This window comes from Rhinatrema bivittatum, chromosome 1 (assembly GCF_901001135.1).
Source record: "Rhinatrema bivittatum chromosome 1, aRhiBiv1.1, whole genome shotgun sequence".
Lineage (NCBI taxonomy): Eukaryota > Metazoa > Chordata > Amphibia > Gymnophiona > Rhinatrematidae > Rhinatrema > Rhinatrema bivittatum.
Window position 1 is genome coordinate 221127480 of NC_042615.1, and position 23678 is coordinate 221151157.

The following is a 23678-nucleotide window of genomic DNA, read 5'->3' on the forward strand; positions in this document are numbered from 1 at the left end:
GGGATGCGGGAGCGCAGGTGGCTGCCCATCGCTGCCAGTGAGGTCAGGCCCGGTCTGGGAATCGGGCGCCGGAGGTGAGTAGGCCCGGTCGCGGGCTTGCCGCAGCCAGGGGATGTAACAGCTAGTTCCTCACAAACACACTTTTCCTCATTTCCAATCTTATTTGTGTCCATTTTCTATGGTCCTAATCCTGGCCCCTCCTCAATTAGTACTGAACTGAAAAATGTGTTAAGCAATTCCAGTTTTTCCTCATCAGTCTCTAAATATTCCTCCCCTTCTCCTCTTGAGTCCCATGATGCCACGTTTGCATTTCCTCCTATCACTAAGATATCATTAAAACAGTCTTGCCTCCTGTTTCACTGTATTTATTTTTTCTTCAATATGCATCTTCACTTTCCCAGCTTCTCGTAGCTTTCCAGATATTGTAGCACTAGGCTCTTTCCTTCCCAAGGATCAGCTGTCACTACTGGCAGTCAACCTGTAGGGAAGGAGAGAGATTTTTCTAGAAAAGCAGTTCAGCAAAGAATACATATCATTTCATAGGCCCTGCAGAGGGGTTTCCTCCTTCAGAGTCAATGAATGTGCTTGGAAATGATCAAACCTTTCTTTTCCTATGTTGTTTCCAATGCCATTCATAAAATTCTTATCACCTAAGTTTATAAACATTGCTTTCAGTACAGGGATCAAGTTATAATAAACATCAAGGAGTAAGGATACAGGGGAGAAAAACGCCACCAATACAGTTTGCAAAGTCACACTTAGTGGTCACCTTAGTGATCTTCATATTCAATTAAAAGTATCATAAAATCTGTCTAGTATTAGCAGATTTCTTAAGGTTTATGCATTCCTGTGTTTTAAAGGGAGATATGCAGATTTTTTGCTGCTTTGAACCAATTGGAGGTGTCAGTTTAGCAGAGCTTGCTCAGAAGCAGCTTGAATGCTTGCAGCTAAATTAATATGCTGTAAATTTTTCTCACTGGTTAAAATCTGTGTTCACTGTGATGGATTTATTGCTTTTTTTCATGTTGACTCCAAGGGTCTACTTATTGGTGGCTCGGTCTATGTGTTAGATGCGGAGAGTTTTCCTTTATTGAGCAAATTAAGGATCTGACTTAGAGCTTCACCCACCCCCACCGGCTGCTGTTCTTATATACAATCTTAAACGGCCTCATTCCCTGCCCTGTCCTCAATTAATCCCACCTATAATCCCCTGGTTTAGGTCTTCCCAATCATGGCCTCATTGTTTTAACTCAGAGCCTCTTGTTTGTTTTTGTCTATGTGTCTTGTCTATCTGGCTCTCTTGACTTGATGCAAGCTCCAAGATGTAGGGATTTTCTCATTTGTCTCTGTACAGTACTGCATACCCCTGGTAATGCTCTACAAATGATTCATAATTATAAACACATTACCGGTAGTTTTTAATCAGGCTGGCTGTTAATAGGAACAAGTAAAGGAGGACAGGAGGTAGAAAGTATGCCAAAAATAAAGAAAAAAAATTCAAAAGAATAAAAGAAATAAAATGTACCACACCCTTAAACACTGTACTAAGAAAATATATATATGACAATAGTTTATTTGCACGAATAAAGACAGCAGATCAGAAATAAAAATCCTAAAATCATACTTGGAAAACTTTTTTTTTTTCCTTTTTAATTTTTCATATCTGACTTATTCTGAGGTGTGCAGCAATGTGCTCTTTTCTCCCTTTGTACTCTTGATAACTAGGATTTCGTAGCACCGGTCTCATTGTGTCTGAATGGGCAGTCAGCTGGAGCCAGCAATTCAGTCTAAATTCCTGAAGTGAGAAATATAATTTACAAAGCAATAACTTGCAAACCAAATCCTTATTGAAAGGACCCACACACACATTGCACTAGCCTTAAATAAGGGCCCATAGTTTTGCTGCAATTCTGCAGCCATGGAAATGGCCAGAAAATTGGTTATCTTGGCATTCAATCATGGCAAATATATCCTGCTGTCCTCACAACTGTAGGGCTGCTGAAATCAGCTGTCTCCTTCCTTTTAACAGCCTCAGCTGCTGCATTCTTCTTTATCCTTTGCTGGCTCCTGCTGCTCCTTTCTCTCACACATGCCCAATTCAGCATTGCCGCTGTTTTTTTTTTCTATCGGTCTGCTGCTGATTCCTGATATCACCACTCTTGGCCCATCAATCTACCTACTGGCCTCCCACCAGCACAGCAATAGGCCTGCATCTACTGCCATGGCAGCCCATCTATTATAAAGAAAGTATTATTACCTCCATCAGCAGTTATTTAAATATTTAAAGGCTCCATGTATTCATACAGGCAGAGACCATCATACCAGACCCTTCCGGATTTGACACCTTCATTTGCCTTATAAATAATCATATGATCGATAGCCACTATTCATAAATTTCTTGAAATCATGTTTCAAAGCACATAAAAACACTTAGTGTAATCTTCTGCATATATTTGTCAGGCTTATGGAATACTCCACATTATAGATCTATATAATATGCCTGCACACTTGCAGTTACTTCAGTTTGATAAGTGTATTGGAGTTAGGAATTAGAGGAAAAAGGAATCAGAGGCTCTGAATCACAATGAGCCACTATAAAGGATCAGACACACATATATACTGCTTGCATAGATACAATAAAATGCTATTGCTAATTATTTTATTTAGTAACAAACAAGATTGCAGAAAAAAACATTGCTAGCATTAGAATTCATATAGGATTATTAGCATTAGAATTCATATTTATTTATTTATTTATTTTATTTATTTCGGATTTTTATATACCGGCATTCGAGACAGCAGTCACATCATGCTGGTTCACATAAAACGAGAATGCATAATAAACATAAACTAGAACATTGGTGCGGAAAAGGCAGTTACATGTAACAGGGTAGCTAGAACTTGGTGAAGAAGGAAGAGAAAGGACAGTTATTAATTAATAATGGCTAACGCTAGTAGAGATAGCTAACAATAGTGTAAATGGCAATGGGGGTTGAGGTTGGGGTGTTGAATCAGATGGAGTCCGAGAATGCTTGTGTGAACAGCCAGGTCTTTAGTCTTTTCTTGAAGGTATTATTTATAATTTAGTCTTTTCTTGAAGGTATTATTTATTTATTTATTTATTTTTAATTTTTATATACCGATGTTCCTGTATAATATACATATCACACCGGTTTACAAGGAAATAAAAACTGTCGCCTCGTGGGCGACTTACATTGAAACAAGTAACAAAAGGAGCTTAGTGGAACTTACAATGAACGATCATGTCTAATTAAATTGCAATCAAGAACTATTCAGAAACTTATGTACAGAAGGGGATAGGGGGTCAATGTCAATAAAGATATTGTATTCTTCCGGCCCTTAGTTCTCCGGGAATGCTTGGGTGAAATACCAAGTCTTTAGCTTCTTTTTGAATTCAGTACGGCACGGTTCAAGGCGAAGGTCCAGAGGGAGCGAATTCCAGAGTGTAGGGCCCGCCGTGGATAGTGCGCGTTTCCTCAGGGAGATTTTTGCCGGCTCGGTGAGTAGCGTGTTCTTGTACGCGCTTCTAGTCGGTCTCTTGGTGATGTGCAGCTGGAGTTGAAAAGTTAGGTTGAGAGGGTAGATGTTGTGTAGAGCCTTGTGTATCATCATAAGGGTTTTAAAGTGAATCCTGTATTTAATCGGTAGCCAATGAAGGTGCTGGAGGATGGGGGTGATATGATCCCTTTTTTTGGTGTTTGTGAGAATTCTGGCCGTAGCGTTCATGACCATCTGAAGTGGTTTGATGGTGCTAGCGGGAAGGCCCAGAAGGAGTGAGTTGCAGTAATCCAGTTTTGGGAGGATGATGGATTGTAGTACCAGGCGGAAGTCTCTGTAGAGTAGTAGTGGTTTTAATTTTTTTTAATACTTGCAATTTAAAGAAGCATTCTTTTGTGGTGTTGTTTACGAACTTGCTGAGGTTGAGTCTGTTGTCTAGGAGTACACCCAGGTCTCTTACTTGTGGAGAAGTGATGTCTATGGAGGTGATAGGACATTGGCTAGCAGTTGGAGGGATGAGTGGGACGTGATTTTCTGGAGCTATAAGGAGGATTTCAGTTTTGTTGGTGTTTAGTACCAGGTTGAGGCTGGCGAGTAGGTTGTTGATTGCTGAGAGGCAGTTGTTCCAATACGACAAAGTTTTGTGGAGAGATTCCGCTATAGGGATGAGTATTTGTATGTCATCCACATATAGGAAGTGTATTAGCTTGAGGTTAGTTAGTAGGTGACAGAGTGGGAGAAGATAGATATTGAAAAGAGTGGGTGAAAGGGATGATCCTTGCAGTACCCCCAACTTGGATTCAATAGGGTGAGACTCTTTGTTATTTATCTTGACCTTGTAAAACCTGTTTTTAAGAAATGATTTGAACCAATCGAACGCTGATCCTGTGATGCCGATTTCGGTTAGACGCTGGAGGAGGCACGAGTGGTTCACGGTGTCAAACGCTGAGGAGAGATCCAGAAGTGCGAGGAGGCATGGTTGACCTTTTTCCAGACTAAAGAGAATTGTGTCTGATAGTGAGGCTAATAGCGATTCGGTGTTCCGGGTCTTATGGAAACCGAATTGGTTTTTGGTGAGGATGTTGTTTTCATCTAAGAAATCTAAGAGTTGTCTGTTTACAATTTTCTCCATTATTAGACATAATATAGATTTTTAGTTATATGAAACTGCAATTGTGATCTTAAGATTTTTCCCCTGACAGAAAGGAAAGGTCTGTCACTATCTTTGTAACCATCTCAAAACTCTGAAAGGTGAATTTTAAAAGCCAGACACAAGCATCAGTTAGGGGATGTGCGAATATGTTAGGTCGTTGTGCGTGGACATGGTCTGGGCAGAGCATAGGCGCTCCGGGATTTTAAACTGAAATTAGCGTGTAAATACTTACACACATTGGGGTACCCTGCCACGTAACTTTATTCTGCTACGGATGACATGTAAGTGAAAAATAAATCTAGGCAGATCAGTGGAGTTTTAAAGGTTGGAAGACCTATCCTGTAACTGGGTGAACTAGAAACAAACTTGTTTTAGTGGCAATGGAATCGGCATGTGTGCCTTTTAAAATCCCCCCCACTTATGTGGTAGAAGTGGGATTTGCGAGCACATGCGTGCATCCACTTAAAATTGACTGCATGTGTGTGTGGCCAGGCTATTTTATAACATACACACATGTATGTTATAAAATAGTTGCGTCTCTGGGTGCAGGACAATGAATGTGTGCACATATGCAACTGTGTGCCTCTTTGAATAGACACATTGGCATCAAAAGCAGACAATGAGTGTGTTGCAGATAGTTTTATGGTCTGATAATTCATATAGGGGACAAAGGTGTGTGATTGTGATGTCAAAAATTTAATTAATAACAATTATAGGTAAATTGAAATCAACGATGCGTATTAATGCTCCTCTGTCCCCAGACACGGGACCATGTTTTGCCGAAGCTTCATCGGGAGGAACAAATCACACTGAAGTTTTTATGTATAAGATGTAAGATAATATCACATTAAGAAGCTGAAAGAATGTAACCATTTACAAATGAAGCCTTGAAAGAATGTCTGATTGGGGACTCAAAGAAATGTGTTGCGACATTTACTCATTATTTTTTATACTATTTGGTGTGCTTTGCATTTTCTCCACCTTTTATGGTGTTTATCAAATGAAGACAGCCATGTGATAGTTAAATGGCACCATGCTCACAGCACTGCATCTGCTTCTATAGATAAGAGAGTCTCAGGAAGTACTTTTAGGCTGAGGAAGTACACCATCCAAACTAGGGAAGTATATCATTCCTGGCCATATACCCAGAACTGACCTTCTGCCCAGAGCAGCTAACCCTCCAAAACGAGGAAGTACCCATCTACAGCTGAATGCTTGCCCAGATATACAGAGACCTTTTTGTAGTTTAAACTACATACTGCCTTATAATATGTTCAATTAAAAGACAGAGACTATTCTGAAATCATACTTTATACTTTAAATGCATTTCTTTCAAGTATCTAACAAAAGAGAGAAATGTTTCCTTTATAATAAGGAGATAACGGTGTTAGGATTTTGCCTGTTATATAGCCTTATCCTACCTTCATGAGGCCTCCCCACCAGCAGAGGGCCTCAGTGTGCCTCATCACTAGTCTTGTCAAGTTCCTCCTCACTGCCCTTGCCACGTCAAAGTCCCAGCCCTATGTACCCTGCCTTGCCAGAAGTTACTTATCTTCTCATGGTGTCACGTTTGACTCTATGACCTGACCCTTGTTCTTGCCTTGTTCTTGTCTTACCTTGTGGCCTATGGGCCTTCTGTCTTGCCTTGCCTTGCCTTGTGGCCTATGGGCCTTTTGTCTTGCCTGTGGCCTTCAGGCCTTTTAGTCTCTTGCCTTGCCTTGAGGCCTTTGGGCCTACCTTGTCTTGTTCCCTGTCTTGAGGCCTTTGGTCTGTTCTCTCTTGTATCCTGCCTTGGGCCTATTCTGTCTGTTTCAAGCCTTGCTGCCTTTGGTTCTCTTTGTTCTTTGTTTACTTTGTCTAAGTCTTGCCCTAGTCTGCCTTGTTAGTCTTGTCCTGTCTGTTCAATTTTCCAGTCCTGCCTGTACCAGAGTCCTGCCCTTGCCTTGACTCTCCCTTGTCTTGTCTAATTACAGGTCCTGCTTAGCATCCATCCTTGCCTTGTCCTACCAGCCAAGTTTGCCCGGTCCAGGTTGCCAAGCCTTGTATGCTTTGTCCAGCCTGACCAGCCTTCCCTGCCTTGTCCAAGCCTTGCCTCCAGCCTTTATCTAGTTCCAGATCCTGCTTAGTATCCAGCCTTGCCTTATCCTGCCAAGCCTGCCTAGCCTTGCTCCACCAGCCTTGTTCAAGCCTTGTCTTTAGCCTGCCTTATCCAAGCCTTGCCTGTGGACAAGGTAGGCTGGAGACAAGGCTTGGACAAGGCAGACAAGGCTGAGCAAGACTCACCACTATGATGCACTGCCACCGCAGAGACCTACTGGTCCCCAGAACCCAAGGGCTCAACCTGCAGGGGAGAGGGATGGCTAGGAGGAAGACCAGTTCTTGTCTTGCTCCGAGTCCTGCCTTGCAGTCCTGTGCTGCTCCCCAGGTGGGTTTCCCGGACTCTGGGGCCTGTAACAAATGAAATATTTCCCTTCCATGTAGAAAAACAATAAGAAGGTACTACAGTGACATTAAAGATTTCACAGTGTCTCAGAAGAGGAAGTAACTAGATTAGGTTCAGAAAGCACAAAGGGGGACAGTATACCTTTCTTTTAGTGAGAGCTGAGACACACTTGAGCGCTTGACCCTAACATGCAACTCATGCACTCAACATGTAGCATGCTGGCAAGAACAAGGAACCAAGCTATGTCCACACAGTCAGAGAGCCCTAGACTGTGAGCCTTAGCTGTCATCCCATCCTGGATGGTAGTCCAGTACCAGTTCCTCAATTAGGTGTATAAAAGAGGGAGGTTTGGAAGCAATCTTTGGCACAGAACAAGCTACTGACCTCGATTATAGCTTGTGAAGACCATTGTGACCCCAGCGCTGCAGGCCCTGTCCAGAGAGCCAGAGCTGATGCCCATGCTTCAGAGGGACCACCAGAGTTGCCCTGCCTGAATTAACAGAAGAGACTAAAACAGGAGACCAGCACTCACCCACCTGCCTCAGATTTGCCAAGCCAAGCAAACTGAGCAGGACATAATCATATAAGTATCTATCACCTTTCTTTGCTCTTACATCAGTCTCATAAATAGCCTGTGTTTTTGTATAATCCTAGCATTGCTTATCAGTATATTGCTTTACTGCCTATGTTGCATGCTATTATCATTGCCTTTTACAATATATATTTCTTTGCTGGTATTTCTTACTGAATGAGTCTTATTTCTGCTGGGTCATACAAGGCAAACATGTTACGCATCCCGTCCGCGCCTGGCCTGCGCACGGGCCTGCTCACCTTCATGGTTTCACGGCAGGTCCTGGGTCGGCCTCCCTAGCGGCTGCTGCTACTAGCGCTTCCAGGCCCCCGGCATCCCACGGTGGCGGTCGCCGGGCCTTCCACTGCGCATCAGGCCTCACGCCAGAGCTCGGCATCCTAGGCTGTGTCGGCCACGCTCCTATGCGCGCAGACCGCTCGGCCTCTTGTAGGGCCAAGGGCGAGTCCTAGCTCCGCAGCGCACCCTGATTGATCCCCTGTTATAAGGAAGTCATTGCTTGAACTTATTTGAACTATGTTAAATTCCTAGCTCCTTTTCTCTGTTCCAAGTTGTGTAATTCCCCTTGTTTTATTGTAACTGCAACTTTTTATCGACACCTGTTAATGTTTATTATTTATTATTATTTTGTGTTCCTTCACCATTTGTTAATTGTAAACCGGCATGATGCGATATTCATCGCGAATGCCGGTATAGAAAAACTTAAAATAAATAAATAAAATAAACTTCGTTGCCTTGGCAATCGGGTCGGCGTTTGTGCTACATTGTCACTGCGTTTGTTGCTTGCTCCTGTCTTGTTCCAAGTCTCGTTCCAGTATCCTTCTGTTCCAGTTCTGTTCATGCCTTGTTCCTGCTTCCTAGTACTCCAGTGTCCTTCTGTTCCTGTTCGTCTACCCAGTTAGTACCCCGGACTGTCTTACTGGTACTGATCTCAGCTTGTTCCTTGACCTGCCTGCCTCTGACTCCAGTCTGTTCTTCGACCTGCCTGCCTTCTGACCTCGGCCTGCCTGTGACCTCGTCTGACCTCCGGTACCTGACCTCTGCTCGCTGACCACTCCTTGGACTGACTCCTGGACTTTGACCTCTGCCTGCCTGACCACGACCCTAGATTCTGGCTCTGTTCCTCGCCTTGTCATCACCCACGCTCTTCTGGTCCTCCTTGTTACATCAGACCTCCTGCTTCGAACCTGACCACGCTCCCCTTTGGCCATGGGCATGCCAGACTTCCATCTTCCCAGGAGACCCTGCGAAGCCCACCTAAGTCCAAGCGGCCCGGGTCCCTACGGACTCCTCCTGGGGGGACCTCAGGCTTCCAGTGGTGAAGCTCTACCTAGCCTCTGTCTCCTCCAGTACTCCGCCCCCTGGGGGCAGTTGCTTCCTGGTCCCAACCAGGAGGTGGTTCTCCACTGACTCAGGACAAGGGTCCACCCCCGAGCGCAACAAAACATTCCTCCCCAAGGCCACACTACAATGAATTTTGGCGCAAAAGAAAGAATGGACGTTGATTCAGAATCAGCGTTTTGTCTTTGTGGCTATTTAGCTTTTGTGATTATATTTGGAACCATCCATATAATTATGTTATTTTTGTATCAGACAAATAAAAGTTATAACTGTTGAAGACCAATGTAAGATGTGTCGGGTGACTCCTGCTCTCATCCTCTGAGTACCCTCTGATGCAGATCACACTTTGAAACCCAGATCTGTGTCAAGAGTAGTATATGGAATGATCTGCAGAAAATTGCACCAGGATAAGTGTTTTTTATGTCCATTCAAAAATGATTATAAAAAATGTTTGAACAATGGACATCTACCATATGATTATTTATAAGGGAAATGAAGGTGTCAAAACTGGGAGTGCCTAGTATGATGGTCTCTGATTGTATGAATACATGGAACCTTTTGAATGTTTGAATAACTGTTGATGGAGGTAATAATTCTTTATGGTCAGTTTTTCTCCTCCTTTTGCAATTATCTTATTTTATCCTATCATTTTGCCAACCTGTCCCTGCCTCTCTCCAGCCACCATCAGTGCTCGGGTCACAATACAAAAAGCTATGTGGTTCCATTAGCAGGACAGAGGCGGCAGCTACAGCTGGCTGGGGGCGACAGAGTCAACTGAGGAAACTAGGAAGTTAAAGCAAGCAGAGGAGGAGGTAAGGTTGGTGTGAAAGCAGAGGAAAGAAGGAACGAGAGACTGGAAAGATGAATGGGAAACTGGAGGAGAAAACAAAGTAAGACAGGTAAAGAGAAGTTGGAAATGAGGATGGAAAACTGAGTGAGAGAGCAGAAAGAGAGGAAGAGACTGGAGGCAGAGGAGAGTGGAAACAGGAGGAACAGAAGGAGGGTGGGAAGGAGAGACTGCAGAAAGAAAAAAGAATAGAATGGAAAGAGGAATCAGGTAAGGAGAGGTGCCTTTTATAAGGGAAAAGAGAGGATGGGTACTAAAGGCAAGAGAAAAGGAAAGACAACAACGGAAGTAGGAGAAAGTAAAGCAAATGAAAGTATAAAAGGGAACAGGAGAAGCAACTGAAATGGTAAAGGAAAGCAATAATGAAAACCATACACACAACAAAAGCAGGACAAATTGTTTTTGTTTTTTTTTTTTTGCAAAGGATATTTTTGTGTGTAGGAAGTCCTTAAGTTCCCCACTAATAGAGAAGTCCTTAGCACAAGGACTGGCTTGGCATATTCCATTCTATCGAGCACCCCCTTTTGAGTATTAGAATAGTAGAGTCAAGTGTTCCTTAGAAGGGATAGCAAGGCACCTAATAAATACAGCAGGAATTCTAGGACGTTCCTCTAAGATAGAGGAAGAAGCAGGATCTCCTCCACAGCGGGGAGAGGATCTTGCAGGAGGAGTCCTAGAAAGGATAGGGAGGAGATGAGAGAAGAAACCCTCCTCCCCAAAGTTTTGGAATATCTTACTCTAACAAAAGTAAGAGTTTTTCCAAAGAGGTGAGAGAAAGTTCTTACCTAAAGGACCCTCGAGGAAGAAAGTTCCGCCAGGGTATCCAGAACGGGCTCTGGAGCCCATACAGCAGTCTGCTGAAACAAAAGACTGCGTTTATCTAGTCACTGTAATAAGGTGGCTACAAAATGCTACTCAATGAGAGGAGAGGAGTCTTGTCTGCTAAGAAGGCGCAGTGGCAGAGTCTTGGAGGACAGTACTGGAGCAGCAGAGGAGTTTGTGCTAGAAGCCCCACTAAGAATTATCGGGAGGAAAAACTGCTGCAGGAAGGAATTAGGAGAGAGGTGACCAGCTTCAGTCCTGGAGAAACCAAACAGGCCTGGTCTTCAGGATATCCACAGTGAATATGCATGAGATAGATTTGCAAACGAAGGAGGCAGCGCCTGCAGATCTCTCTCATGCATATTCATTGTGGAAGTCCTGAAAACCTGGCCACCCCTAACTTAGGAGGGCCTTACCGGAGAAACTGCTGTTCAATGAAATGGAGAGTTCTGATTCCTCCCCTCACAAATGCACTGTCTGTGAAATTGATACGACTGAATATGTTTCTTTACAGTAAAGACTTTATTGGAATGCAGTCCATTTCTATGAAGAGTGTTTTGTGGTGCCAAAATTTACACCCAAAGGGCCTTGAAGTAATGCTTGCCCCCCTGTTCAGTAACCACCTCACACACACTCACATTTCTCCTCCCCTTCTTAGGGAAGACAGTGGAGCAGGAGTGGTACTGTATGCTCATATTAAGCAATGCAGACACTCGGAAAGTATATGCAAATGTAGCCCTTTTGGGGGGAATAGTGATGATTCCAAAGGGCCATAAAAGAATTTCTTTACGTGGGCTAGCTCTTCTGGTTTTCCCCAACTCTTCTTTCGGGGGGGGGGGGATTCTTTCTGTGGGGTTAAAGGATAACCTTCGTGGCCCGGGTAAGGGAAACCTGTGTGTGTGTGTGTGTTACTCTTGCTCTTCGGGACAGTTATCTGGGCAAAACAGGAGGACTCGCTGGATGGGTGTTCAGACCTAAGAACATGCCATACTGGGTCAGACCAAGGGTCCATCAAGCCCAGCATCCTGTTTCCAACAGAGGCCAAACCAGGCCACAAGAACCTGGCAATTACCCAAACACTAAGAAGATCCCATGCTACCATTGCTAGTAATAGCAGTGGCTATTTTCTTCTCCTCCAAGAACTTATCCAATCCTTTTTTAAACACAGCTATACTAACTGAACTAACCACGTCCTCTGGCAACAAATTCCAGAGTTTAATTGTGTGTTGAGTGAAATAGAACTTTCTCCGATTAGTTTTAAATGTGCCCCATGCTAACTTCATGGAGTGCTGCCTAGTCCTTCTATTATCCTAAAGAGTAAATACTGATATAGCTTGGAGGAAAATCAATAAAGAATCTAAACAAAACATCCAAATACATCCAGATTCCTTGTCTTTGATGTAGTACAAGTTTAAAAGATGTATCCCTCTGTAGAAGTGTCCCTTTTTACTGAAACTTGGAGCTTGTAATCCATCCATGGTGTGGAATGAACGTCTATCCCAAGGGGCAGGGGGTATCCTAACCAGGGCGGATGTCCCTTTTCCCAGTACCTGACTCCAGAAGGGCACTCCCAATCTTCACCTACCTGTGTCCCATGTCCCAAGATGGAAACTCTGGTTGGGGGTGTCCTCCTCATCTTCTTCTACAAACTGCTCTTTGAAAAATAACTCTCTCACTGGACAAAGAAGGGGGGGGGCAGCAAAATCACCTTCCTTCCCACAAAATAGAAAAAATACAGAATGGGTTTCACTTTCTGAGCTCTGCAACCTCCTTTTGCTGGGTTGAAGAGGTGTACAGGTCCTTCCTGCATCTCTGGAGAGGGGGGTTACAGCCTCCCAGAAGGTACAAGTCAAACCAGCCAAAATCCTCACTTTAGTCTAGGAAAAATTACAAAAATCCCTCTGTTTCCCTCCAGCCTATCCCCAAGAACTGGCAGGGCAGTGTCTCTCCCTTCTTTTGCTATGCTGAGGGCCTAACTCTGGAGAGCACACTGAAACACGTCCTTCCTTCTTGAAATCAAAACTACACTGCCTCCTAGTCACATGGTCTAAACCCCCCTTGTGCCTAACAGACTACCTATTCCTGCAAGCTTCTGGGGGAGGAGCAATATTGAATGGCAGAGTCTGCAATGCAGGTGGACTAACATTAAAGGCTGTGGATTAGGGCCACTTGGTGGAGGCCTCATAGTCTCTATACAAATGTGCCAAGAATCTTCCAGAAGCATGCCATAGAATCTTCTGACCCTGACTGCCTTCAACGGGGGAGGGGGCTTTCCTCAGATCAGTGAAGCACAGTACTGACAGGGATAATGACACAAAATACAGAAAAATAATAAAGATAACATATCTTACTTCTGTTATGCGAGGCTTCATGCTCCGAGGTGTGCATTCGACCAGCTCCATGGCCAAGAAACCCCATTCTATGCTAGAAATCACATAGATTTAAATGAATGAAGTTCAGTACACTTTAGAAAGTGTCTCCACAATATAATCAGTGATATAACAACAGAGATTATTCATATCATGTTTGCTAACAAAGGGTCCTATATATTAAAAAGCTTGCTAAAATCAGCTGCGCTAATTTAGCCTGCTTTATCACTGCATGCACCCTGGGGTAGCACCAATGATGTTCATAATATTAAAAGGATTTGTTTAACTAACTTTTGGAATTTCCCACTACTCTCTGGCTAAATTGTGTCTGGGATAATCATTGTTCAGACAAAATTTACTTGGTTAATAAGTTACGGCACTGGAGGCATTCTGGAGTAAGAGTTTCACTTTGTCCAGGAAGCATTGATATTCAGCGCTACTGGAACGAAGTTACCCGGGTAATTCTGGTCAGCCAAATAGGCCAAATAGCAGGCCTAAAGTTACCCAGACAAAGTCAGACCAGATATTTGGCCTAACCGTATTCATGTTGAATATTCAAATAAAGTTATCTGCACATAGCTGACTGAATATGGTCCTCAATATTTACTAAAGCAGAGATCCTGAAATCCAGTCCTCAAGGGCTGGAAACTGGTTCGGTTTTCAGGATTTCCACAATGAATATAAATGAGATATATTTTCCTACAAATGGGGGAAGACATGCAAATATATTGTATCTCACACATATTTATTATGGTAATCCTGACTGCGGTAGGGGTATGCAGTGGGTTTCTTTACTTTGTGTCGTTTTCGTTTCATGTCGTTTTTTCTTGATTTCATTTTTAAAAATTTATTTTTCCTTTTTTCACTAATTTCGTGGTTGGTGCACACTAAGTTCCATTAAGTAGACTTAATGCTCACTGTTAGTGCACACTAAGTCCACTTAATATGCACTAACACAAACTAAAAAAAAAAAAAAAAACCCTGAAATTTGTTTTTTCTTTTGTTTTGTGGTTCCGACAAAATGAAATAAAACAATGTCGTTGGCATTGTCTATTTCATTTTAAACAAAAGTACAACCCTAATCTTCAGCTCTGAAGGACCAAATTTGGGGCCATCTGTACTAAAGTAATGATATACACAGAGCTCATATGCTTTACAGGGCCATGTTAGAGAAAGCCATCTCTTACAATCTCTGCATAATCATTAGTATATCTTCCGCTCAAAAGTGGGGATGGAAAATGCCCTCCTGAAAGGAGGTCCCCCTGTAACTCTCTAACCCTCCTTCTTTTGGCAAGGATCCCCCCCTCACCTCTTGAGACCCCCTTCCCCCTCCCTAGAACCAGGGAGGCAGCAGTAACAGGCAAGAGGAAAGCAGCTAACCTGGGTCCTGCTGCATCACTGATCCACTTCAAAAGGCAAGGCAGTGGTTGGCGCACTGCCAGTTAACTATAACCCCAGAGCAGGAATTGCATTCAAAGCACAAAATTGCATTCAAAGCACAAAACTAGAACAAGTTTACTACAGATGAGACTTATTTCTCAGACTTTAACTTAACACACAGATCTTTTTTTTCTTTTCTCTTCTCCCTCAGTGTATACCCATCTCTCCTCTCATCTTTCAGCTGCATTTTCATGGACGCACTTACACTTTCTTATGTCAAGCCCTCCAAACCGGTGATCCTAATTTTCCCTGCTTTTTCCTGTGTTCTTTTGCCTCTTCCTGACTTTCTTTTGATTGACTCTTTCCTGCTATTCTTTTCCGGTTCATTCAGAACTCTAACTGTTGACCTTGGGTTCTCTGTAAAGACCCACATTTCCAGCCTCTCCTCAAGTCTTCATGTTCAAGTCTATAACATCTAGAAACTCCGTTCCCCTTACTTTTCAAGCTTCTCATCTTCTTCAAGCTGTTTTCTTTTTCTCTAGACTCTTGCAATAGTATCCTGACTCGTTAACCGTATTGCCTTGGACCTCTCTTCAGAACACTGCTGCATGGATTCTTTTCCATTCACTTTGCTATTCTCACGTTACGTCACTTCTCTACTCACCTTACTGGCTCCCAGTTAAAAATGGAGCAAATTTTAAGCTTCTTGCATTTGCTTTCATGGTCTCACCCCATTCTGTCTTGCACCTAACGCTCTGAGTCGTGCACTATTCTCTGCACAGTCAGAACCTTCCACATTCAGGCTTTATTATTAGCACCATTTCATCAGAATAAACTCCCCCAAGATATCCATGAGGCTCTCTCTTTGGCAAAATTCCCATCAAAACTGAAAACTCAAGCAAGTCTATCCAAATGTTTGATTCCTTTTTTTACTACGTAACATACTGATGCTCATTTTATATTTTCTGTTCTAAGTTACCCAATAAAATCTATAGATAGCCAAAGAAATAAAAACTTTTGTAGAGCTGTATAGTGTGTACCGCAATAACCTCGTAACTTGATTTATAAGAGGGGATCATCATTTCCTGCCTTTTGACAGTACTAATTGCTGCTGCTTGCAGTTTACTTGCTGAAATCAAACTGCAATTTTGCATCATCTGAAGCGCTTACAGTCTCCATCGTTTGAAACAAGAAGGGCAGCAGAAGAGCTATAAATGCCTTCCCTGCTAAAGAAGAGGATTGTTTAGCTAGCAAAAACAACAACAACAAAAAATGCTGACTATTCAAGTGAATCCAAGCACTAGCATGCTAAAGTGGACTTTGAATCTGTGGCATGTCCCAAGCAATTAAAAGAAAAAAAAAAAAAAGGTTATAAAAAAAGAACAGAGATAGCTCGGATGTGGAAAGACAAGCAAGTACCTGAATTACATAAAGTGATTCAAAGATTGTACAATGTGCATTACTTGAGCTATCTCACTGGTCTGAGACGAAAATGGGCTACTAAGTTTGCATGAATTTGGAAACCATATATTGAGTGGCAAAATAAAAATAAAAACAAAACATAATAATAATAAAACCAGATAACAAATAAAAATGTAGCATGCAAGTTGGCGAGAGGGACAGAAGGGCAAGGGCTGAGTATGAAAATATTCACTCTCTTCTCCATGGGCTATGGCAAAGGAGTGAGCAAAATGGTGGACTGGTTGTGGTCTATAGCGTCGGAGCGGTCAGGGCTGTCAAGGCCATAGCATGAACGGCATCAGGAGTTGCATCACTTAAATAGGGGGTGAGGGGGGGAGAAGAGAGATCAGGGGAAAGGGTAATGTCGGGGGGGGGGGTGGAGGAGATATCAGTTGATATACTTCATACCATATTGTGGGGGTTAAAATGATGTAAAATGAAGATGTATAATGAAGATATTGTTCAAGTTATGAAGTACATACTATGACACTGTACAAATTATTCATCTTGAAACTTCTTGATAGTTTCTGTTGTTAGTGTTTCTTATGCCAAACAGTGACCTTTACATAATGTTGAAAATATTGTTTTATGTACATCTCTAATAAAATATAAATAAATAAATTTAAAAAAAAACCACCTGTGTGGTACAGTTTATGGTGTCAGTGAATAGTTAGGCTGGAACCTGAAATGTAACCGGAGGAGCGGAATGCTAAAATTATATTCATTGCTTCCCCATTTCACATCTACCAAGCCATGCATGTTGTCATCGTCCTTCTCATGGAAGATGAGTAGCAGCTGAACAAAGGCCAATAGCACGTTTTGAATGCTTCATCGCTACCTGGAAAAATTTGTCAAGTAATCTTCTATTTTATTGTTTCCCAACCTTGCCAAGCCCAAAGCGCACCCTACATTAACAAAAATGTGTGGCACCCCAGCCTCCACGAAGCAGGCAGCGTGGACACGGAGAGGACTCAGATGGCCAAAATAAGAGCCAGGGACGCACTGAAAGCCCCACCAGTCTCTCTTCCAAATTTTAAAACAAAGGAAAAGAGGGGGTGTGGAGATGCACATGAATCCGTTATGATGGGTCCAGCTCCCTCTATCTACCAATGCAGGAGAAGGGAGAATGCTGAATGTGGCTGCCAGAGCTCTTCCACTGCTGCTGCTCCCGATGCTCAAACTGAGTCCCATCAATCGCTCAGTGCATGCTCTTCCTGTTTTACGTAGCCGGGGAAAGGATAGAGGCTGGAAGGACTCAAACGAAGAAACAGAAGACCTCTACAGAAGCCTAGGGCCTTGAAAGACTAACGTCCCCTCCCCCCATGTCGGTCAAAGAAGCAGGGCGTATCGGCCAGACCGTGACCAGCACTTCCGAGTGAGCCCCTAAGCCCTACTAGCCAGTGCAACAGGAGCTACATATTAGTGTGGGTTGAATATTTTAATGGAGGACACATTGAGGCGAACAGTTTCAATAGGGCGCCCAACTGCAAATGTGAGTGCGCACTTTTAAGCATGCACCAAGAAAGACGATTTCTCAGTACAACATACCCACACACATTCTGTTGAGTATCAACTTGAAATGAGGCTAAAAGTCTCCACATAGCCTTTCCCCATTTTAAAAAATGATGGGGCAAGTTCAGCACGTTAGCGACATGCCTACAATGCATGTACATTTTTGAGAATTAACTGTCTGTATGTACGTTACAAACACATCTCCAAAATGCCCCCAGAACATCTGCAATGTGACCAAAAGCATGTGTGTTATTAAAGCACACGTATTTTCAGACAGATAAAAATCCACTTGCCTGGATACGACTCACTTAAGCAAGTTAACTATTTTTACGTGCATAAAAAGCAACTATGTCTTGGAAAATTACTCTTATAGAGGGACATGCTTTAACCTCTCCACCACCCATTTAAAACAGAGTAAAATTTTAGGAGACTCGATGAAAACACTATTTTTTTTCTTAACATTCCCTGGTGAGAAATCTCTAATGCATTTCAGGGCTGGAGGAGATGATTGCAAAATAACTCTCTCCATGTCACATGGTAACGTTTTTGTCACTTTCAAAATGTTTTCTCTTCAGTTTAGATAAAGTACTTGTAAACTAATGATGGACTAGTGTGATTAATGACAGCTTCACAGAGGGACCTTTTCTCATTTTACGGTTATGTTCGGTTCTAAAATATATGTCTGGCCCTGGATTAAGAGTGAAAATAAGAACATTTTTTTTCAGTGAAACAAGCAAGGGCTCTCGGGCCTCCTATCTCCCCCCCCCCCCCCCCCCCCCGTCATTGTATGGCCTTTCTCCCTGTTTTAAGCTTCCCTGCAAAGCTGCTTCATTTTAATCCCATACAAAGAAAAGAATCAAGCTGTTGGTTGCTGGAGGGTATCTTTGGCAGGAGTCTGTCTAGGTAATTGAACTTTTATGGGGGAGGGAAGGGATGTAACTTTAGCAACCGAACTAAAGTTGGCACAATGCCACCAGAAACGTCAGGACTTACCACTCTCCCTGTGACACTGCTGAAGTCATAAAGCAAGGTGAGGAGGAGGAAAGCCCCAGCTCTCATGTTGGCTCCTCTTTACCCTGATTGCGAGGGGCTCCTTCCAGGACTGACACCAGTGCAGGGGCTTAAGCAGCTTAGCAGGGCTGGGTGAGACAACGGCCTACGCTAAGCAAATACCTGGACTTCCAACTCTTGTCTTTCGCAAGCGACTCAAATTTACTGAAACTGGCAAGGGGTTATGTTGCTTTCCCCCCCTCCTCTCCGCCTTCATCCCCCTCCCTCTCCCAATCCTAAAATTTGTTTGGCTATCGGACACTTGGAATTCAGGTTAATTAGTAACTGCTTTCAAAGCTCATAGGCACACAGCTATCTGGAAGCAGTTGTTTCACCAAACGACATGAATTGTAAAGGAAAGATGCTGAAGACCATTCACAGTTTGAGCTGAATTTTCTGAAATGCGTTTCACTTCAGAAGTTGTAATTTTTATGATTTCTTGACTGCAGTGCCATCTTAACCTGTCTTGGAGGCCCTGGAGTCAAACACTTTGAAGATTCCTATCAGAAAGATAAAGTACAAAATGTATTAAAGTTACCTTTGTGGTGGTTTGACATTAGAAAAGTCTTTTTTCAAAGTTTAAGCTGCCTGAAGGACAACAAACTTATTTAGTTTTTTTAATTCATGAAATCTGTTATTGAAGCTTGTAAAAGGAGATAGGCTCACATAACTGAGTTGCGCTTGGCATCATTTACTATAACATGTAGCAACCAAATTAGATAAACAATACAATACATCATTAAGCAGTTTAAATGAGGGAGGAGCAAGTCAGTTTAGTACAAAGAAAGCAAGAAAAAACATCTGACTACCTAGCATGCAGTAGAGAGCTATGGTACCACCCGCCAATGGGAGACGCTATTAATGCATCTAGCTGATGTATTTTAACTTCATTCCACTCACATGTTATTGCTTCTCCATAACCTCTTTTCAACAGCATATATGTTACTCCACAACATTCTTCTTCTCTGTATTACAGTGATGCTCTCTGGGTAATGGTTTAAGTGAGTGTATCTGCGGTCATTTCTTCTAATGGCAACATTTTATGTCAATAATCCCCTGCTCTTCACATCTCTTAGGAGGTGATACTTTACTCAAAGTGCTTGGCTCGAGGATTGATCCTCTCAGTTTGTGATAGCTTTATGCAGCCTTGCTTGTCCTTAAAGACTGGTATGGGTTTGAATTCATCCAACAATAGTCGATAGATCCACGAAGTTTGTTGGCATGCATGTGCGGCTGCAACATATTCTGCCTCGGTTAACAAAAATGCAATAGACTCCTGTTTTCAGCAGCACCAAGTAAATGATTCTGAATGCCATTGAAATAGGTAGCCACTGGTGGACTTCTGATCTGTGGCATCTCCAGTCTAGTCAGCAATAGCCGCAGCTTCATATGACTTGTTCCCTTTAGATATCACATTGCTCTTTTCACTGCATTTCAATCACTTTGACAGGGTAGTGCAACTTTCCTGCAGAAAATCCCCATGGCTGCAGCAGGGTCTGGTCTTGCTACAGGAACTACACATAATAATTTTCCAATTGCCTTTTAATACTGATCATTGCCTGCTAGTGGATCTCGGTTTCTATTGTTCTTCAGGTAGTCTATTTCCATGGGTGTCTTGACTTCTTTTGCATCTTCTGTTCCAGTATTTCAGTGATCTTTTGTCTCTGATTGAGGAGATAGCTTCAAGCTTCTTCTTTATTTGGATGCTATGGTAACATATAAAGTTTTCCAGTTCATTTACCTGAGAATTCTGATTCAGTTTACAAGGTACACCATCACTGTCCCCTTCTTCCTCAAAGAATATTACTATGTCATTAGCATAGATCAGGGGGTATGGTATGTTTGTAAAGCTGTGGAAATAGCCCATGGCATGGGGAATGTGCTGAAGGACAGAGAAGTCTGGACTCCAGCTGTTTTTTTTTAACAAAAACTTTTATTTAACACCAAAAAAAAGCAGAAAAAAGACTGCTTACCTCAGCAGTCTTGAAATAAAGTTGCAGCAATTAAACATAAATCATTTTGGCATATGCTTGGCTTCCTTCTCCTCCCTGGGGCTGCCTTTTTATCCCCCTGCTTAGGAAAATGCCTTGGGATGAAGATTCCCTTCTGGGAGTGTGTTACGGTAGACAAGGCCCTAAAGCCTCTTAAGATGCTCTAGAACTCCCTCTTATATACTCCTTATTTATTTATTTATTTATTTATTTATTTTTATTTACCGACATTCGTGAAGCACATCATGCCGGTTTACAATGAACTCAGTTGGGAGATACAGTATAACAATATAACAATATGACATTGAAACAATATGATGTTACTAACGAAAAACAATAAACAAACCAAAAACAAAATACAACAAAATAAACAATAATAATGAAACCAAGGAGTAGAGAATTGAGGGAGGGGAGGGGAGGGAGGGGGGGGGGAGGGTAGGCTGGGGGGCAGGGCTTCACAATGTCCATTTGTTATCATGCTTTCTAGGGCACAAGCATGTGTCTACTTTACTTTGTATAAATTCTTCTTTGGTGAGCACGTCATTTATCTTTTAATCCCATGTTCTTACAACTTGTTTAAGTCCATAGATGCATTTTTGAAGTTTACATACAAAGCTTTGATCTTCCTTGATGCTGTGGTGCAGTTGACACTGCCTCATAGGCGAACCTACGAGTCATGCCATATAGTGGGACAGACTGGAGCTTCACCTGTATTAGCTGCCTCCCCCCTGCAGGTTGCGCCCTTGGGTTCTTGTGGCTGGCAGGACTTAGGTGGCACACCGGTGTCAGGACAGGCAGCAGACTGGAGATGTCAGAGACAGGCCACAGGTTGGGGCAGGCGGCAGACGGTTTACTTCAAGAAGGGCGAGCAGGAAAGGGCGAAGACCAAAAGGGCTTCAGTAAAAGAGAGCCGCGAACAAAGGCACGGCTTAATGAAAGCGAGGATGAAGAACGGAGAACCTCCTAATGGCGATGAGATTAAAGGCCCGTGCTAATAAAGGCAGTGATGAATATGGGCGCCTCTAACGCCTTTATTAGCACATTATTATCTCTTTTATTGAAGCCCTTTAGATCTTTGCCCTTTCCTGCTTTCTTATGTTTATTTCAGCTACTCAGCTTTCCAGATTGAGCAGTTTTTTTTTTTCCTTTTCAGGTGTCCAAATTTCTTGCAATGGAAAAACACATTTTAGTTTCTTTCCTTTGCTTCATTCCCCTCATGAACCTTCACTGTCTCTGACTTATCATTTTCTTCAGCTTCTTTATTTCATTTTCTGTGATTATATTCATTTATTAGTTTGCCTATGAAGTATTCTAATGCTAGTTCTGGTTTTGATCTGGCCTCAAGAGCAATAATGATGGCACTCTCCAAGTCTGAGAGACTATATAGCAATACTGCTGCGGTGCACTTCATTCTGATTTCTTTTCCAATCCCATGCAACTGTTCTAAAACATATTGCATTAACATGTTCCTGCATTTCTAATCTCATCTTATATAGATCAGCAATAAATATTATTTGCTATTTAGATTTGAATACTCGTGCGGTTTAAGCAGTACATTCCACACACCTTTAGCTGTGTCTTCTTTTCTTACATGGATAAGTTGATCATCCTCCACTAGCAGGCTTATAGTTGCTTTTGCTTTCCTGTTTGATGATCCCATTCTGCTGGATTCTCAGCTAATGTATTTTTGCTTTAAACATCTCTCAGATCATCTCTGGTAACAACATTTCTAGCTTTAATTTACATAGCTGATAGTTCTGTTTATTCAACTTTGCAATTACAAACTAAATATCTGAACTGCTTGCCAATACTCTTTGTGATTGGTTAGGCTGTGGCTTCTGAATCTTTTACTATTTTGCTGTTTTTATAAGTCAAAGCACTCCTCACCTTTAAGCTTGCAGGATTTATTTTGTTTTGTTTTGGTTTTTTTTTTTTGCAGAGTGGTTTGGACTATTCTGGGATGTCCTGGAGCCCATAACTTGTTAACAGAGCTTATGAGACAGACTCATACAATTGAGTGGTGTTTCGATTTACTCCAACAGGTAGCAATCAAAGTATCCAAGAGGCTAGTATTCAGAAAATCAGAGAACAGATTATTTATTTGGCTAAAGTTAGCCAGATAAGTTATCAAGGACATTTAGTGAGATAAACACCCTGCTGAATGTACATGAATAAAGTTATCCAGGTAATGCTTCTCAACATTCTTTGCTAACCAAGGTTTTCATCCATGTTGTCATTTAGGGGATGCCTGCCAGTCCCTAGTTCCTGCAGCAGTTGACTGGGTAAATACTCTGGGTGACTTGCATACCTGAATTTGCAGGGAACTGAAAAAGGCTAAAATAATCCCAGAAAAGATTTTCAGACAGGCAATAGAGACAAGCCTTGCATTTTGCATTTGGGGATAAAGTCTGAGTTGCAATTCACATTGTGAAAAGCGGGAGGCCTACTGCTAAGCTGGACCAAAAGTATATAGGACCATTTACCATCCAGCAGCAGATCAACCCAACATCTTGCACAGTAAAACTCCTGATCAACCTGCATATCTACCCAGTGTTTCAGGTCACCCTCCAGAAACCCTACAAACCAAACCTTTTTCTAGGACATGATGCTCCCCTCCAATGACAGTTTTGATCCAGAGTCAGCAAGAGTTTGCTGTCCATCAGATCCTGGGTGCAAGATATATCTGCAAATGTCTGCACTATTTAATAGATTAGAAAGGCTATAACCCAGAGGACCATAGCTAGGAAGCAGAAGAATACATACATACGGACAAACTCCTAGTCAGCTTCTACATGAAGCATCAAAACCCAAACCCCAGGTCAGGCCATCCAGTGGAGGGTATTCTGTCAGGCTTTGAATCGATAACCTCCAAAATTCAGAGCACAGATCATCAGGATTAGCCACAAGAATGGCTTATCTCAGAACACCCCAGTAGCAACTATACAGACTACTTTGTCAGGGACAGTGCACACACCTGGAAGCTACCAACTGGACCAACCCGTGTCCCCAGGTTGGAGGATGGATATAAGGAGCCCTTGCCTGACATATCTTTGCTTGTCCAAACATTGTCCTGAAGTCTTTGCCTGCGGAAATACTGCTCGACAAGCCCTGATTCCCGTTCTACATTAGTACCCAGCCATGCCAAGGCCCAGCCTGGACCTTCAGGTATTCCTGGACCCCGAGTCCTGTCTGCAGCCTGCA

General features: G+C 42.5%; 1 protein-coding gene across 3 annotated transcripts in view; it reads right to left on the minus strand.

The window, feature by feature from the left end:
• Nucleotides 1–18642, minus strand: part of HGFAC (HGF activator) — a 150307-nt gene extending 131665 nt beyond the window's left edge. The window contains exons 1-3 of one of the 3 annotated variants that reach the window (XM_029591931.1): nt 18430–18642; nt 13066–13138; nt 10678–10746 (exon numbers count right to left, since the gene is read on the minus strand). In XM_029591931.1, coding sequence (XP_029447791.1) covers nt 10678–10746; nt 13066–13138; nt 18430–18495 — 208 coding nt within the window. In that variant the 5' untranslated portion in view covers nt 18496–18642. Of the gene's footprint in view, nt 1–10677; nt 10750–13065; nt 13139–18429 lie in introns of all 3 variants that reach the window. The other 2 variants (XM_029591922.1, XM_029591941.1) reach the window with 2 other exon arrangements.
• Nucleotides 18643–23678: the final 5036 nt, after the last annotated feature.